Genomic DNA, 19628 nt, shown 5'->3' with positions numbered 1-19628 from the left:
TTAGTCAAAAACTTGTCCAAGTCTGACTTAATCCTACTACTGGATCAATGCCTAAATACTCTCTATTATTTATAATTTAATATTTATATAGAATATTTCAGGGCAGCAAATTGGACATTGAAGGAGGCCGAGATAGAAGAGACTTGAACTTCATTGTTCGATCTAGTCTGGATTCTCGAGGGCTTGAAGGTGTTTTCAAAACGCACATTAAACCTCTACGGTCACTAGAATTGACCCTAAATCCTGGGTGGGGACAAAAACTCATGGACGCTTTTGAAGGCATAAAGTATCAGAAACCTTTCGAACCTGCTCTAAAAACTGTACAGTCCGAACTTTTTTCAGTCTCTTCTAATACGAGAGCTCTCTCATTCCTGGAATGTACCTAGTGAAATATCTTTGGACTTGTCGTATTCGTCCGGTCGTGCGATATATCCAACCACATGTTTGAAAAGCCTTACCAACTTTCAACTGGATATGCTCATCGAACTTTCCATTATCTTGGAGCACTACACCTAAATCCTTCATGGATGAGACCTGCTCAATGCCCTTACCTTCATCATCTAATAGTGGAGTGTCTAATGGCGTCGACCCAAAGGTCATTGAGCGGAATTTCATTCCATTCAGTGCCATGTTACTCGCAGCAACCCAGGAGTAGATTTGATCTAGGACCTCTAACAGACAACCGGAGTTCTGACCATTCCTACCAACTACCAATTTTGTGTCATCAGCATAAGAAGAGATACTGACATTACAACTACCAAGCTTCTGAAGCGGAGCAATGAAGATAATGAAAAGGAGAGGGCCCAAAATGGAGCCCTGAGGGACACCCGACTTGACATCATGTGCGTCACTAAGAGATCCCTCAACCTTAACTAATTGTTTCCTACCACAAATGAAACTTCTTAACCAATTGAGAACCTTGCCTTGGATCCCAATCTCATGGAGCCTGTTAACTAAAAGGCCATGATCTACCTTGTCAAAGGCCTTGGCAAAGTCGAGATAAACTACATCGACTGATTCATGGCTCTCCAGCCCCTCAATAACCTGCTCTATATGTTCAATCAGTTGGGTAACCGTGCTAAAATGTGCTCGGAACCCATGCTGGCTAGGAGGAAGGACTTCATTGACTTCAAGAAATTCAACAAGTTAGAACTTCATGATCTTCTCAAACACCTGCGCAATATTCGAAGTGAGAGAAATCGGCCTATAGTTACTGGGGAGTGACTTATCTCCCTCTTTAAAAATTGGAACAACATGAGCTGCCTTCAGAGAAGAGGGGAACTTGCCCTGGTCCAAGATGCAACGCATCAAGTACGAGAAAACAGGAGCAAGAACCTGTGAGCATCTCATCAGAAACTGAGATGTCACCCCATCAGGGCCAGGGGAGCTCGAGAGTCTCAAGTCCCTGATGACGTCTAAAGCATCTTGATCTGTGACTACAAGATCATCTAAACGCTCAACTTGACAAGCCTTGCCAATCTCAACAAACTCATCAATAGAGTAATGGGCTGTTGCTCCTAAGCTCTTTTGAGTTGAAAACACACTAGAGAACTGATCTCCAAGCGTGTTAGCCATAGTCTCTACATTGCTAATGGCTTCCCCATCAACCTCAAAAGGCCTTACAGGGTGTTTCATATTTCTCTTTAGAGTTTGCAGAAGAGAAAAATACCTTCGGATTCGACCTTACCACCTGAATTACTCTTCTTTCCTTTTTCAACTGATCGGTCTCAATGGAGGCCTTAATTCTACCTTGGATCAGCTCCAACTTTCCTTGAAGGCTAGCCACAACTACTTGATTCAAATTGCTCTGGAGCCTTTTTCACAATTTGCAACTCCTCTTGAACAATTGCTTTCTATACTTCGGTATTTTAGACTGTGCTCCGTCTTGCGGAGCGGATTCTTGGATTGTTAGAGTGGAACATACATCCTCAAAAATTCGAATAATCTATGTACGATTCCTTTTTGAGCATTGAAATAAGGTCAAGCTCCCCAAACCTTTCTATAATGGGCGGCCAGTGATCCTCTTTGAATTTGAACTGAACCAGACCGAGCTTTTTGGTCGGTCTTACTCTAGAGCACGCCGGCATTTTGATCAAAAACTTGTCCAAACTGAAAACTCTTACATTTGTTTCCCATTTCAGTACTCACGAGAGTTCGCAAGGGGCTTAAACAGAAAATGGAGAGCAATTAGCGGTGGTGATTTATTTCACCCGAACTTTTTTCCTATCTTGTACGTATCTTTACACGGTTCGGAATTTCGAAACCGCCCTTCAAAAGAAATGATGATAAGATTTGAAGTACCCATCAAATTGATGATAGCTCTTGGTTTCTAAAACACTTTTGAGCAAGTTTCTTGGCTGTTGGAATTGGCTAGTTGTTTTACATTTTAATTTTAAAGCCAGCGTTTGAATTTGCCGCCAAAATTTTCCTTGACCGAGTTGAAGTGTCTATCAGATATATAAAAATGTCTACGATTGGATTGATTGCAAGCCACTCGATGATCATAGTGATTTGGGGGCATGGCCGCATTTGACTTGTATGATTGCTCGTGTGTCAGAACTCTAACCTGCATTTTTTTCTCGACATTGTTGATGGCTGGTCATAACGACTGTTATGGGCCAATTGAAGACATCATTTTGTATTGCTACCGTCCGTTGACGTGGAAGTTTTGATTCAAATCAATGGGAATCAACTAGACAACAAACATTTCAAACGGGGCTTTGGATTGAAACGGTGCAATGCGATTGCTTTTTATTCCTGGTCCCTTCTTTCGTCCCATCTGTGGCCCAAAGGTATTGACGAGAAACGAGATTGACGACCTTTGTGCCAAAGGAAATGGGCTCGAGTGTAAGGATCACTTGGTTTTGAGGAAATGTTTGTGACATCATGAAGTCAGGAGTGATCAAACTTCCCATCAAATGCTTGAAACGTTTAAAGGACAAGTCTCTGACTTCACATCAAGAAACTCCAACAGATACCTTACGGACAGTGAGGACCATTTGAGACAATTATTTGCTACAAACGTATATGCATTGTACTGAACTCTTCTTTTGCTTTCTGTGATGAAAGTGCCATTTTTAGTCAAGAGCACGAGTGAATTTTGACTCCTTATTCGAACGAATTGCCCAGAAAACTTGAGACAACCAACCTGAAATCAGTTTTCGTTGGGGAGCATCTTAATGAAATTGTTCTGTCTGCCATAACCAGGGATGGGAAATCATTCAAAGCGATTTTTGACCACCTGACAGAAACTGGTGGCAGAAAATGGCAGAAATTACTTCAAACTCGAATTTTGCCATCGCTGGCCATAACAGGTGGTAAATAAATGTGAATCTTGGCCTCCAGCGGACCTTTTAAAGAACCGTTGAACGACGAATTTAGAGCCTTGGGTGATATTAGTAAGGATGTATATTCAGTGATTGGGCAGATGTGTACATTAAACATCGCCAAGAAAAGAGTGCATCTAAAATGAACCAGTACTCCATCATACATCCTACAGAAACATCAAGCAAACATTTGGAAATAACAGTTGAAACTCTCAACGGATTGTTTTCAAAATAAAAACTGGAACCAACACACAGCCCCAACTCAAACTCTCAAACTAGGAGCCTAAACCACATTGAAGAGATGCGATCTCCACACTAAATTATATCTGAACGATAAAACACACCAAGAAGTTTTTTTGCTGATGGCATAATTAGCTTATGTTCCAACTTATTGATACTTTGCCATTTATTGTAAATTTCATGAAATAAACGATGAACCGAAGTAATCCTTCGTTTGCTGATACAAAACTCTTTGGCAATGATGACCAATATGTTTCAACGTCAAATGGAGGTATTGGAATTTTATAAAGTCAGAGACTTTCTTCGGGCAATCATGAGTGAGTCCGGGCAAAAACCTCAGCTCCAGGAGCAATAACCCGCCGCTAAGTCAAACATATTAATACATCTATCACCTTCCCAAAGTAATGGTTCCAATGTTTATGGTCAAAATTACTTGGCAATACCAATGAATACAAACGATAACTTGCAGGACACTGAACAGCTGAATTGTGGCTGAACTTGTTATGAGGCATATAATAGTAGTTTTCACCAACCATGAGCCATGTCCAGACAAATCTTCAAGCAAGACTTCGAATACATGTACTTAAAGCGGTCTTGCCACAAATTACCGTCGTTGAAGCGGTTGCTCGAAATCAATCTCCTCGTAGACATTTTTACATCTCTGGTGGACACTTCGACTTTTTCAAGGCAAATTCAAATGCTGGCTTTAAACTTAAAATGTAAAAAACTAACCAATTCCAACAGCCAAGTACCTTGTTCAAAAGTGTTTTAGAAACCAAGAGCTATCATCAATTTGATGGGTGCTTCAACTTTTAGCATCTTTTCTTTTGAAGGGCGGTCTCTAATTTCCGAACCGAGTTTAGATTCAAGGCATATGTGTTTTGTCAGTTATCAGATTTCCTATTATATGACAGGGCGAAGCAAAAATTCTGGTTAGATTATACTCAGATTACTGTCCTTTGTGCTTATCCCGCAAGTGTTTCAACATTATGGCTTACCGCAATATTCAAGGTATTTCCTCCTTTTTTTATCAAAAACAAACCTTACCGCGGTTAGGAAAAGCAAATTTAATTTTTTTTAGGACGCTAGAGTCCATGCTCTATGAAAGAATCGAGCTCAGTACATTCAACTCCCCGTGGAAACTTGAGCTGTCGCAAAGCCAGCCTCGAGAGGATTGACCGCAGGTAAAAAAAGAAAATAATTCATATTACAGATTCGATTCCATTTTGCGCGAGAACCAGTTAGTGAGAGGGCTATTTGAATCAGGTTTCAATTCCTTTGAGGTGCATTTCATATTACTTCAGATTTAATTCCCTCCCTCCATCAACCATTGATGGTAATTAGCACAACTTGGGCTATTTTTCATCTTCTGGACATCACTTTTTTGGGTGTCAAAGGGAAATATGAACTAGGGACGACGGATTTTGTTTTCTTATACTCACGCAACTTCTATTGACACGTTTCAAGGTTTCAAGTCACCACTGGAGACCTAAGAGACCGTTCAGTCCGGTACGCGCGAGGTTGAGTTTACGCCATCAAATTCTACCGATTTGATTGGCTGTTGATTTTTGATGAACGTTTAAAAGGTTCAAACAAAGTTCAACAAGTAGTCAGTCATTTCCAGAAGCAGGTATTGCGTAAAAAATTGAAGTCTAAGATGGTGTATGACAGATATAATCCACCACGGACTTAAACTTCTGACTCCACAAAGCTAATGTCATTAGAATTACGTTAGCAATGTAATTCTCAATAAAATGTAGTAATCACATTGTTCTCTTGCAGTCTGCCAGTAAAATCTTTGACAACTGGTCTTCAAATGAAGGCAGGGATGAGAAATTATTAAAAGCCATTTTCGACCACCTGGCAGAAAGTGATTGCAGAAAGTGATGGCAGAAAGTGGCAGAAATCCTTCAAAGTGGATTTTTGCCAACGAGGATATAACTTGGATGGGAAATTATTAAAAGCCAGTTTTGACCAACTGGCCGAAAATGGTGGCAGAAAGTGGCAGAAATTACTTCAAACTCGAATTTTGCCTTCACTGAATGAAGGAGTTCTAAACAGGGATGAGAAATCATCAAAAGCCATTTTCTACCATCTGACAGAAACCGTTTTCTACCACCTGGCAGAAAGTGGTGGCAGAAAGTGACAGAAATTCCTTCAAAGTCGAATTTTGCATTCATTGGTTCTAACTCTTTGAAGTAATAGGTGTCTGATGGTGTCAGCACAAATTTTGGGAGGTCACTGGGGTGCTTTTCAAAACAGCGGAGGTGCTAAAAAAACCAAGATAGGCAATCTTTCGGCAAATGAAGTACAAAAAAGGCTTTCTTGGCCAAAAAAGTATTTTTAAAGCATGTTAATGAGTAGGGACAGGAAACATTTGCAAAACAGCTAAGCGTTTTAGAGACAAAAAGGTGCAAAGTATAAGCCGAAAAGCTGCAAAAAGGTGTAGAACAGGCCAAAAACTGTACCAAGAGGTGCAAGTAGGATAAAAAGGAAGGGATATTCAAATCAATTTTCAAAGTAGTACCAATTTGAAATGCGGCTTCTTAAAAAACGAGCTTTCCATCAATTTTGGACGCAATTGACTACTTTTTTTTAAAAATAAGGTCGAGGAATGCTTACCCTTACCTAGAGGGCTAGTCAGAGAAGCGGCACTCACGAGATTTCTGAGATTTTTTGCCTCCCTCGCGTCTGCCTGGTATGTGCAATGGGGATCGGCTTTGAACACATTTTGTTACGTGATTCTCAAAATCAAGTTCCGATTTCAGGGAGCCAGTGAGTTAGTTGATGGCTCGTTCGTCTGGTTTGGTTGAAACTGAGTAACGCAAGAGAAGTCGATCAGGCCGACCGACACCCTGCTGCCCCATTACCAAAATGTGTGCAAAGTGAAGTCTTAAGGGGCTTGGTTGGAGTGACTTTTCTCTGACAAGCCCTCTAGCCTTACCTATCTTTCCATTCTTCCCAGAAGTAGATGTGCACCATCGATCTAGTACTTACATATATATTTAACTGAAGGAAAATTGGATTTTTTCCTCAAAAAAAAAAGATAGTTAATTATCCTGGAGGAGGTAAGGAAAGTAGTTTTGGTGCGCTCTTTGGGCTTTTTGATTATCTTAAGGCAGGATGGCACGATAGTGCTAAAAACACCGTGCCGGGTTCAAATCTCGCGGAAAACCCGCCACTCTTGGTGCTTAAAGGGAAAACCTTCGGTTTGGTGCGGAGCTATTTTCAGATAATAGTGCCGGGCTCAAGGCACGCATGCTCGAGCAAACTGTCCAGGCTGGCCAGGTTTTTTTAGGCAACGATACTAGCTCGTGCAAAATTGATGCTAAAAATAAACTAATTGGAATTCGAAAATGCTAGAACAATGCTACTCTTTTTTAAAGAAAAGCATATTATTCATGGTGCTCAGAAAGGAATTCAGTTTTACAATTCAATTATTTTTGGCACTCATTGTCGGAGCATGTTCAGGCAATATTTTGAAAATTGTACTTTTAGAAAAAAGGATTCAAAAACACAGAAATCTAAAGAAAAACCTTCAAAGTAAATATTGATGCTGTTCAGTTTATGATATTCTTCTAATTTTGAACCCTGAGACTTAGAAGGGGACGCCAAAAAGTGACAAGTTTTATTTGAGCAAAAATGAATTTTCAGGATTTGAATAAGGTTTTGTTGCATCCAATTACAATTGTTCTTATCGCCAAAGAATATTCTTCTTGGGTGAGATTAGATCATGAAAATAAGATAAATTGTTTTTTTCATTGTTATTCATACTTCAAAGCGGACATTAGCAAGAACTGCAATAAGTTTCTTTATCCATGTGGCTCAATTGTTGTCTATCTCTTCTATTATTTTGTTTTGCTATTTTTGAATTTTGTGATTTTGTTTACCTCAAATGTGTGGGGGGAATACTTTTCGGAAAACAATGAAACCAACCAAAATATTTATGTTTATTTGAATATTATAATTTACATACTGACATTTACTATAGGATTGGTACTTCGTCCTTATACACGCAGTGCCCATTTTAATCAATTTTTTGATTTGTGTATTCCGACCCAAATCTTTTTGTCTGCCAAAAGTCTGATTACAATAGTAAATCTCCCTTTAGATTTAGAAGCAATTAGTATAAATCAATTTGATTGCTTAATGTAAAGAAAACATTCCAATGGATATCACTTTGTGGCTACAGCGTATCAATTTTATGGAATGGGAAAGGGATCCAATGAAAGAACATTGCCAACACCGCCAAATGCAGTTCCCTTGTGAGATTTGTTTTGCTTTTCTTTCCTTTTGGTCATTCTTCCAGTGGAATAATGCTAGGAAAATGCTAACATGCTAGACCAATGCTAATAAAAAAACTCCAATGCTAGCGGCTTCGGAATAATGCTAATTTTCAAAAATTAGCATCAAAGAATGCTACCTGGCCAGCCTGACACTGTCCAGCAATGCCAGCCAACATGTCAGGGAGCGACTAAGACCCAGTCAAACTAAGTGATATATTAAATGGCTGAATTAAAAAGGGACTTACGTTATCGTAACCCTAAATGCTTGAATTTGAAAGACACCTTTCTGATGCTGGTTCGTTTGAAATTTTTCCAATATCTGGCATTCTTATTCATGTTTTGATAAATTTCAAACCCTACGCTCAATTGATCTGGTCACACTCTCCTTGGAACTCCGATGGTAGTGTAAGCTTATTTCTACTTTTTAATTTTTAGTTTGCGTTTTTCAACTTTTTATTGGAAATCTAGGGTATTTTTCGAGAGCCGAAAAAGTTTGTCATGACTAATGTTGTGGATTTTTAAATATCTGTATCTTTGGCGGGTTGAAAAAATCCTTAATTCGAAAAGTGTCGGTCTTAGCTTAGAGACCCTGACTACATCTTTCACCGGCAGTACAGTCTGTCTGAACGTCCTGTCAACAGCAGGCAGGGATGAGAAATTATTATAGGCCATTTTTGACCACGTGGCAGAAAGTGGTGGCAGAAAGTGGTGGCAGAAAGTGGTGGCAGAAAGTGGTGGCAGAAAGTGGTGGCAGAAAGTGGTGGCAGAAAGTGGTGGCAGAAAGTGATTGCAGAAAGTGATGGCAGAAAGTGGCAGAAATCCTTCAAAGTGGATTTTTGCCAACGAGGATATAACTTGGATGGGAAATTATTAAAAGCCAGTTTGGACCAACTGGCCGAAAATGGTGGCAGAAAGTGGCAGAAATTACTTCAAACTCGAATTTTGCCTTCACTGAATGAAGGAGTTCTAAACAGGGATGAGAAATCATCAAAAGCCATTTTCTACCATCTGACAGAAACCGTTTTCTACCACCTGGCAGAAAGTGGTGGCAGAAAGTGACAGAAATTCCTTCAAAGTCGAATTTTGCATTCATTGGTTCTAACTCTTTGAAGTAATAGGTGTCTGATGGTGTCAGCACAAATTTTGGGAGGTCACTGGGGTGCTTTTCAAAACAGCGGAGGTGCTAAAAAAACCAAGATAGGCAATCTTTCGGCAAATGAAGTACAAAAAAGGCTTTCTTGGCCAAAAAAGTATTTTTAAAGCATGTTAATGAGTAGGGACAGGAAACATTTGCAAAACAGCTAAGCGTTTTAGAGACAAAAAGGTGCAAAGTATAAGCCGAAAAGCTGCAAAAAGGTGNGGTGGCAGAAAGTGGTGGCAGAAAGTGGTGGCAGAAAGTGGTGGCAGAAAGTGGTGGCAGAAAGTGGTGGCAGAAAGTGGTGGCAGAAAGTGGTGGCAGAAAGTGGCAGAAATTCCTTCAAAGTCGAATTATGCCAATGAGAATATAACTTGGATGTGAAATTATTAAAAGCCATTTTTGAAGACTTTTGTCAAGACTTCTAGAAACGATTTTCGTTGTTATTGAAACAAAAGGAACTACTTTTGTATGCTATCATCTCGTATTTTAGCCCAGATTAGTATATTAATCCACTCAAAACCTTCAAGGAGATAACATTTTTAAAATCGCAATCAATAGATGTTGGGATTAACCTTAAAGGTATTTTTCTCACTTATCTGAGCTACTCTTAAACATGTCTATTTCACAAAAGTTGTTCCTTTTTGACACAGAAAAACATATCTAGATGTCTTGGCATTTGAGCAAACGTTTAAGCAGAAAATATAGGCACATTGAGACTGAAGCCAAATTATTTTGTTCACTTGGGCAAAGATTTTTGCTTAATTCAACTCCAAACCCAATTACTCAGCTGAGGTACTGATTTACCCAATTCGAAGAGCCGTAACTTGTTTTCTGGCATATTCTAAGAGCTCATTGGCAAGATCTTCAAACTTGACAAATTTATTGCAAAATAGACAATTGGACATTCCTATTCCTAAGACAGTGGCGCTCTTTGGGAACCTGGACCCAATTTGAAGTCCTTTGATCCATTGGCATCATTGACTCAATGAGGATGAAATGGCACTGAGAATGTCACCATTTCATGATCCAGCACTTTGTTTTACCGTCCCGCACATGCTACCATCTAAAATCTCTTTTAAAAAAAGAAACGCGTTCAACCATTTCACGACGTTGATTTGTGCATTTGTCACACATCAAGCCCGATGCATTTTTATTTCATTGTTTTTAAACGCAATAGCCATCGTTTCTTTTTAATTATTGCAGAATGAATTGGCACCGGACTCTCTTACTTTATCATAAAGGCCACCATGCGTCGTGGTCAGGCAATGACTCTTGTCATTTAGCCATGTCCACAATCTTTAAGGACTTCATTGATAACAACATCACAGTCAACGACCTGAGACTTCACGCGATGGAGAACAAATATGGCGACCAAACCGAGACAATGCTCAAAGAAAACATCGATGATCATGGCAGTAAGTAGTGTTCTCCCAAAATAGCAAGAGTTAAACAATGAAGGTCACGCCCGACATTACCACCAGCCAAAGAGACTTGAAGGTGTCAGACGGGCACAGAAGTAACAACAACTTAAAATGCCGTGTGAATATTGAGGTTGCCATGGTGATCTCGAAATTGTTGTTGAAAAATTGTTGTATTACTTAAGCCTAAACATGATGCTTGATACTTTCGGGGAGAAAGAGGTTATTAATTACCCCCGAAATAGCTATTGATATACTTGCATCACCCAAGAATAATGTTTGATATTTTCGGATAAGAAAGACATTGTTACCTATTCTTTAACAATCACTCACCTTAGTGTTGTCCGATTTCCAGTTTGATTAATGATGAGCTGATTTACTGTGATGCAATGATTTGTAATCCTTACAGGGTAGATCTAAATTAGTCACCCAAATTGTAACCATTTAAGTAATGTTTAAATACACCAAAACAGCTTGACTAATATCAAAAAGTTCGTTTTATCAATTAGCAGAGCTACTAACAAAGGAAATAATTGAGACAAACGTCGGACTAAAGTGGTCAATCTTGATTTCAAGGGTATCAAATCTCAACGACGGCTGAAATCGCTTATAATGAACACAAATTGACGCTTTTGCATTGGAATTTGAGTGTGTCTATCCCCCTATTAGCAGTTTAGGTTGAGTTTCAACAAATGGTAATAAGAAGTAATGTTATATTTTTCTTCAAAAATTAAGCTTGAAGCAATCCACAGGGTTTGGGGAACCATGAGTTTAACTGCTTGGCCCACTTGATTGGATCATCCTTTTCGGGTCTTTATGTTCTAATGTATGATATTTCAAAGGCCATAAAATCATCGGAGTTAGGGACCGGATGAATAGGAACCCAGACCGGGGAACCTCCTTCGTTGAACTGAAAGCTCTTCGTTTCAAATGTGCCTCCCCCTAAGAGATACAAAATCCCATCCCTGGAGACAAACAGATTGGCGCCCCGTCCTCTGACCGGGAGGTCCCATTCCGGTTTGAGCATCAGCCATTCGTGCTCAATATTGAAAACAATCACCTGGTTATGGTTCACATTAGGCGTAGCCTGACAAGAGTCGCATCTGCCACCCACACATAAGACTACCTCCGTTCCGTTCTTGAGTCGGAATCGGGTACAGGAGGTGCGCATCATAGCAAATGATAACCCACCCCCAACCTCTCGAGCGGCTTGCGTCCTGACGTTCAAAACGTGGGCAGAATTTCGCCAAGCACTGACTAGACTTGTCGCCCCGCCAATGACAAAGAGTTCGTGGTCGGAAATGGTCGCTAATCCGGTAAAAACGCCGGGATGATTGACAGATCCGTTGCGCCATTTCCCATCAGATGACAGGTACTCGGAAAGGCCATGACTTTCTGCGGAAGAGAGACGGTAACACTTGGATGATCTCTTATTAGGAAGGATGTAAATGGACTAGCTACGAGACACTGCGTTGGTTACATGCGGATCACTCTAAGGCTTGCTGGGGTACCGTATTGGTAGAGCACCCGTTTTCCAATTTGCGAATCCTGGTTCGATCCGAGGGAAGCCGAGTTCAAGCTTCTTTGCGGTATTTAAATTACAGCATGAGTTGTTGCTTTAACAACCTAAATCGGCGAACCTGCGGTCATTCCCGAGGGTGAGGTAATAGTAATCAATGTTGGGTTGTGACAGCGAAGCGGGAATATCCCTCAGTTGGGACCCCCATCATTCAGATGGCAGGCCGAGCGAGAGAGCTGCCATCTGACTTCGTAGCAAACAAATAAAAACAAAACATGTGGATCACCTTGAGATGAAAGAGTACCTTCGTTGCCGCCCGTGACTCCACCGATAATCCAATAACTCCCTCCCATTTTGGTGACTTCGACGGTGAAGATATGTTTGTGAAGCATGGGCGAGGAAGGGATCCAGTTTGAGGTGCCGATAATCCATTTGAAGCACTCTTGAGTGTTTCTACTACACAAGAACACAAATCCAGGGAAACTTAGGAACATGGGTTGCAGCAATTCGGGGAGGTCAGGGACCTGAATTGGAGGAAATTGATCACTGTCGTCCAGGTAATAATTCGTAATTGCGCCGTTGTCAATGAACCCAAAAACCGTTCCTACAAGCCTTAGTATTTGTCATTTCCATATCTTCAAAGCGTCAGTATTTTCTTCCTTACCAAATCGTATGTGTCGGACCCAAATGTCTACGGTGGTCTGGTCGTTCCTTGAACCAGCACTCAACAAAATCAGATGTTTTGAGTCTATAAAGAGACAGCCCTCCTCCTCGCCGGATAAAACAGCAAAACCAAAGCAATTTGCTGTCCAACAAGATACCATGCACATCAGTTCAGAACTGAAAAACACAATGGGCTTATTTCACATCAAGTAAGTAACAAAGTAATTCAAATCCAAATTCTTCATTTTTTCATGGGATAAAATGTTAACTCAAATCTCAAGGATTGTAAAAAGCCCTTTAATGTCAGAGGCATGGCACTAGTCGCGTAAACCACGATGCCATGAGTGCTATTCTCCTTGGGGGACAATGTATCTAAGTTGGAGTTTCAGTTCTTCTAGGTGGTTGGTTCATGGGAAACTCCACGGACTTCTAGAGGTATGGACTGCGAACGGAAACAAAAATATCCTATCTCTTAAACCGCTCATCTTATTCCAAATAAGCACTTCATACGACCACAAGATCTTCTGGAATAGATTAACTCAGCCCAGTTTGAGCCCACACCTATGTTCAGGGAACTCAGGAGACATGTTCAAAGTTATGTAGTAAACAGTACATAAAATTTGAATTTTCGACCTGCTCTTGGTCAGCTACATAAGCTTTTGACAACATAAGTTTGAAACGATCAACTTTGCATGTAAATGATAAAAAATTGACCTACCGTCAATTGAGGAGATCTACGTTTCTTATTTTATTACTTTAATTCGAAAAGTGGCTCAGAGTGGCTATGACCAAGAGCATGCCGATTTGCCGGGAAGCTCGTTCGCAGTCCACATTTCTAGAAGTCCGTGGCAACTCCTACGCTCAGTTGCCACGTTGATTCTTTTCTTTCGCGCCCGTTGAGCTCTAATAAATTCAGAAAGCCGTGACCAATTTGAGTTCAATCACCCGTCCATGACAGAAGTTGTAAGCTTCTATTCAAACCCAATACGAACCAAGGTACAAATTAACCTGACCTTTTTGCCCTTTCTTGAGCTATTTTAAGAGCTCATAACTTTTGTTGACAAAAACGTTTCAAGTGCTAAAATGTTAATGAGCATTTTTTACTTTGAAGGTTTCAAAAGAATGTCGGGATCATTTGAGGGCGACATTCTTTGGAATTTTTGAGCCAAACCAGACCTTCAGAGTTCACCGAAGATAGATGCGTTTCAGCACTTTGAAGTTATACATTCTTTAATTAACGAAGGTATTTCTGTTAGCCTGTGTTATGTCTAAGTTAACATTACCCGGGTCCATGAGACGTAGAGAGGTTAGTGAGCAGATCCCGGCCAATCCAAGCGTGACTGAGCAAAGGTGAGGCCTGCATTGCCTGCACGAGCAGGATTGATCCCATCCAAATAATTTTCATACTTGCAGTTTCAAGAAATATCAGCCATGTCCTGAAAACTCAAGCACCATTCTCTATCAATCACGTTATGAGGACAAAGCTACTGATTGACCTTGTAAATAGGTGGTCATTGAAAATGTACAGGATGTCGAAATCTTGATGAATTGAGGCATGCCTTGCTTCTAACCATTAGATTACGGACATAAATTTGTTTGAAGCCGGTGTCAATTAGAGATCGCTCAACTTTAGGGTGCCTTCCAACTGCAAAACTGCAAATCTTACCCATTGGTGTTAGCCTGCACTACGCATACCGTGTGCTGAAAGTATCAAACACTATTTTAGCACTCTACGTATATAGCGTCTGTACCGTAATTGAATACAAAACACAAAAGGCACCTGTTGCAATAACATTTTTAGAATTTGGTTGGTTTAGAACACCTCTAATGTTCTCTGACCCTTGCCTATCCAATTGATGACCGATTTTGATTTATGGCCTTACACAATCAGAGTGTAACACTGAGTGTGATTATGACCGTCTACGGCTGTTTCAAAAAGGAACCCTGCCAACTTAAAAAAAAGCTCTTAAGTATCAAGTACATAGATACGTGGCTCTTAAATTGAGTGCCTTGCAATCCTCCCAGATAGCCCTGGAAACTCCCTATCAAAAATTCTTTAACATTTGGAATTCCCCCGAAATATTACGATAAGTCTGATGGATCTAGAACTTTACAGAAAAATATTTGGCGGATTATTCCTGCTGTTATTTTCTTATAAAATGGATGTATGTATGTATGTATTTCGGTCTCGAATATTACTATTTCAGTAAGAGTGTTTTGAAATTAAATGATACGAGACCATTGATCCATGTAGGCCGTGACGGCTTGTTTTCAACGGATCATGGATGGGACAGATAAAGTTATTGTGTCCATCTTACGGCTTCAGGTACCGGCATTGGTCTTAGGGCTGTTCAGTCGAGGACAAAATCCGAGACACGGTCTAGTCACAAACTCTAGGAAAACCCAGATCTTTTACACGAGAAACATTCTTTTATCGTACAAACCGTTGAGTATGAGCTGATGACTAGATCTTTAACACGCCCTACCTATCGTTTCGAATCCAACAGCAGGTCGAACTTAATATTTTTTGTTCTTTGAAATTCGTTGCATGTTTGCGCGAGAGAGTAGTCTGGTAGCTTTTGCAACCAAGTTTTGCGAGCAAATGGAAGGTTAATGACGATTTCTCCTCCCCTTCGTGCTTTGTATGAAAAAGTGTTGATGATTTTGGGCGTCAATTCCTTCAAGCAAAGATAAGCATATTTCAGTTGCGCTACTAATGCTAGATCCTTAATATGTAATACGTTTATTTTTTTAAAATATGCATTGGTATGTGCTTTCGTCTGTGCCCTGACAATCCATTTGATGGCTTTTTTGCAAAGTCAATAGGCTATTCAATGCTGAGCTATGGCTATAAAATTCAATGCAATAATCCATCTTGCTTTTTATTAGAGCGTTGTATAAAACCAGACGTAGTTTTTGTGGAAGGGCGTCTTTTGCCATAAATAGCGTAAATAAGGTTTGTCTCATTCGTTTTCCGACCTCTAGCACATGGTTTTTCCACGACAGTTTTTCATCTAAATATACACCTAGGAACTTCATCGCGGTTTCTTTGCGCCCCATCCCAATTTGTTCAATTTGCCTCCCGTTGATTATCAAGTGGAAATCTGTAGACCCCTTTTTGTGACGACCATCAAATAGTAGGAGTTTAGTCTTTTCTAGATTGATCGACAGTTTGTTTGCTTCGAACCATTCAACTAGATCACCAAACCATACAGTACATTCCTCTTGCATTGTCCCGAGATCGTTACCGAAATGTTGAAGAGTGGTGTCATCCACGTACATGGTGGTTTGAAAAGGTGTCACATTTGGGAGATCATTTACATATATCAAAAATAGAAACGGTCCCATGATGCTTCCTTGAGGCACTCCGCAGGTCACAGGAGTATAATGAGGAACGTGGTTGCCGAGCTCCACCCTCTGTTTCCTACCCGTCAGATAATTTCGGACCCATTGGGTAACATTTTGGCTAAATCCGTAATGTCCCAGCTTTGCTAAGAGAATTGCATGGTCAACAGTGTCGAAAGCTTTTCTCAGGTCAATAAAAAATGACAAAGAAAATTTGCTGTCACTACATTTGAAAATGATTTGTAGGAAATTGTGCACAACATGAGTAGTCGAATGGGCGGCGTGGAAACCAAATTGGCTTGAGGTCATATGGTTTTTTTTTGAAAGGAGCAAATATTTGTTTGTATACTACTTTCTCCAACACTTTCGATAGGGTGGGAAGGATACAAATTGGTCTGTAATTGGACATATCTCTCCGATCGCCCCTTTTGAATATTGGGAGTATTTTTCCACTTTTCCAGTCTTGAGGCACATAGCCGGTAATTAGCGACATGTTAATCAAGTGAGTCAGTGGATCTGCAATCGCGTCTCTCACCTTCTTTACCACAAAATTTGATGATCCATCAAAGCTCGAACTAGACTTGTTTGGTATATTTGCTAAGATGCGCAGAACTTCGAACCTAGTCACAACTCTAAAGTAGTAATTTCTTTGACTTGGTCGGCTTTTTATAAGTTGGAGAGCTTTTGGCTGGTTTGTTTTGTTCACATGATAGGTGTTTGCCATTTCGCCTATCTTTGAGAAGTAGTTGTTGAAAGACGATGCAATTTTTGACTTTTCAGTTATAATCTTAGAGTCTGTTTTGATTTCTGAGAGGAAATCGTCGCGAGTTTTGTTAATCCCTAGTAGTCTCTTTGCACCTTGCCAAACTTTCCCCATGTTATGAGTATTTGTGTCAAAGTAGTCTTGCCAATGCTTTCCTTTTGCCGCTCTGATAAGTTTTGTATAGAGGTTCGAGTACAGTGAAAGGGTCTGTTTGTTCTCAGTGGAAGGCTGCCTTTGGAACTTGGTAAAAAGCCTTTGTTTTTCCATGCGCGATTTTAGAAGACCTTTTGTCATCCAAGGGTTTAACTTTTGTGTCCGTGAGTTTTTATTAAAAGATGACATTGGACAAAACGTAACAAATGCGCGATTTACTTTAGTTTGAAAGTCAAGGAAGGCGAGTGCAGGGTCATGTGTTGGTAAGTTCCAGTGGGTATCTAGCAATGCTTTGCGGAATTTGGCAACATTCTTCAGGCAAGTGTTGTTTCGCCACTTTTGCAGGGGTTCACTTTTCATTTCATTTCTTTTCCCAACCGCGGTAAAAGTGCCCAGGTGGTCAGATATGTCGCAAAGTAGAATATTATATTGTGGTATTGGTGGTATTGTAGTCTTTCAGGCACGAAACAGCATAATTGGGCCTACAAGCTATCTGTAGTGTTCTGAAATGTTAAATAAAGATGATGTAGCATTTCTTGAAGGTGTCATCTTGGTCATTTGCAAGGTTTTTTTCCACATTGCTTTTTTTCCATTCTTTCTTGATGCATTTTTCTACTAGCTGATGGAAAATGGCTTTCGATGGTGGTGACTTCTCATCCTTGAGCTGTTTTACAAAATATGAAGGCACCTTATATTGGACACTCACGACTCCATTTTTGTGTTTTAGTTTTCCTTTTTTGTCTGTTTGTTCTTTTTGTTCTGTTTGGTTACATATTCAATGAAATCTGTTTTCAACGAAATCGAACTGATAAATGGGTGAAAGTCGATTGGCATTCCAAATTTTACATCACTTGACATTAAACACTCTAATAACGTAGATTTCTAAAGAACGTGTTTCCAAATTACAAAAAATGGTTTGAAATTGGATTTCGGCTCAATTTTGAAAACAATGCATCCAACAAGAAACCTTTTAGATTTTGGCTTTTCGTCAAGGCTCTTAGAAACTATAAAAACTGCATCTTTGGACTGTCATTGATTTGTATGACATTTTCATTGATTGTTTCACGTAGAGTAAGTGTAAAAGTTTTGAGTTAAACTTTCATTAATTATTAGTTTATTATGTTTAGATTTTTTACAAAGATAACAAAGGGTTTTGAACTTTTCTTAGAATTGTGCAAGAAAAATAGGAAAAATATCTTTTTCTTTAGTGAAGTTGAAAATGAGTGTCATTTGGGGATTTGTTTCAAATATAACCAGCGTGTGATGGCCACTAGGATCTGCAAGGGAACAAATGGTCTGAGTTAGAGCGTAGTGTTTTAAGTTAGATAGATATCTATGTTGAGGGCAAATATTATTTCGGCTCGATATTTATTGCCTTTACCGATGATTGATCATGGCCAGATACACATACATATTTACCCGTCGGTAGATCTTCCATCCTTAACTAAGGTTGTGATTTCGTCGTTTGCGCTGATCTAAGCTCTAGTTTTTCTAAGGCTTCGAATCTCGTTGGGCGAGGGAGAACAATTTCTACCGTACATAACAGTATGTTATATCCAAAAGCAAGAAAGTATTTTTCTTTGAATTCTGACATTTTTTGCCAAATGTCGGATATCAGACAGTCTATAGCAAGGTCAAATCATAAAAGTCAAGGGGCTCAGTATTCCTTAACGGGCAAAACTCTGACAGTTTCATTTTCTGCCTTACTCGAGTAAATCAATCTTAAGAGGGCAAAACTCCATCAGATACATCAGATTTTGGACATGGACTATAGTTGCTAAAAAGCGTCATAACTTACAAAAATTAAATCTTTATCAAACACGCATAAAAAGCTTTTTGACACTGGACAAACATATTTGGTTAGCAAATACCGGTACCTGCCGATAACACTTCTTTCATGAGCCTGGACAACTGTGAAGTGGTGAGGTGTAACGTAAGTTGCACACTGAGCCTATGCCAAGTGGAATACTTATGTTCAGATTGGTGACCAAAAGTGTGAATTGGGTCTTTTGATTGGATTTTATGCATTGCTTATTGCGACTATCGTCATGTTAGCATGATAAATGATTAAGCACAATAAGATTTACTTCCATGAACTGCTCGCACTAATGACTAAAATATATAACACATATCACAATCGGGAGATGGCTAGAATGCGACTCAAGAGGACTTGAAAGAAAGGTGGATAGTAAGAGCAGAGTGAACAGATACAATTGGGCAAAGGAAGGGGATGAAACACTGGGGTATTCTTCTATTCTAGAGAAGGCAATGCTCCAGATTGAACAACTTTTTTGTTAGCTCCCGTCGTTGATGGCATTTGGCTGGGAGCCGGACAAAGGTTCGCATCTGCCAATGTTCCACAGGGATGTCGGGCCAAGGACAATGAGGTGTTATCAGGGCCTCGACCCGGGCCTGCATGGACAACTTGTGTTTGAACATCAGCTCCAGAAAGGACAAATTTATTGAGTTTATTGAGAAAGTCCTCTCAAGACACATGGTGGTGTGTAAACAGTTTAGGATTACAGGGATTGCTATATAATAGGTTTATTTGGTTATGTGAAGGTTAAATAACAAAGTGAAACACTCTTCCGTGGTTTTAGATTATCTAATGGTCAAAACGCTCAAAGCTTTGTGAACTGGAGGTTAGTATCGTTGAAGAGAACAGAGAGCTATCGTTTGAATTTCATGGCTGTCGGGGTGAACATCAAAATAAGTGGCAAGGTATTCCATATCAGAACGGTTCTGACATCAAAAAGTATCGCCGCGCGAGGATTATG

At 39.9% G+C, this 19628-nt stretch overlaps 2 protein-coding genes across 2 annotated transcripts in view; one reads left to right on the top strand and one right to left on the bottom strand.

Annotated features, from left to right (window-relative positions):
* The window catches only part of LOC131892768 (atrial natriuretic peptide receptor 1-like), a gene marked incomplete in the record, with an annotated part of 134836 nt that overhangs the window by 13865 nt on the left and 101343 nt on the right, over positions 1 to 19628 (top strand). The window contains 1 exon segment of the mRNA XM_059242614.1: positions 10194 to 10405. Within this exon segment, the coding sequence (XP_059098597.1) occupies positions 10194 to 10405 (212 nt within the window).
* Positions 11056 to 14054, bottom strand: LOC131892788 (uncharacterized). The gene is made up of 3 exons (XM_059242636.1): positions 13874 to 14054; positions 12232 to 12767; positions 11056 to 11803 (listed from the first exon to the last, which is right to left on the bottom strand). Exons 2-3 carry the CDS (start codon positions 12419 to 12421, stop codon positions 11223 to 11225), a joined length of 771 nt encoding a protein of 256 aa, XP_059098619.1. The 5' UTR covers positions 12422 to 12767; positions 13874 to 14054; the 3' UTR covers positions 11056 to 11222.

Source organism: Tigriopus californicus, chromosome 1 (assembly GCF_007210705.1).
Source record: "Tigriopus californicus strain San Diego chromosome 1, Tcal_SD_v2.1, whole genome shotgun sequence".
In the NCBI taxonomy this organism is placed as follows: domain Eukaryota; kingdom Metazoa; phylum Arthropoda; class Copepoda; order Harpacticoida; family Harpacticidae; genus Tigriopus; species Tigriopus californicus.
The sequence above is the reverse complement of the archived record's forward strand: the minus strand, read 5'-3'. Positions and strand labels throughout refer to the sequence as shown.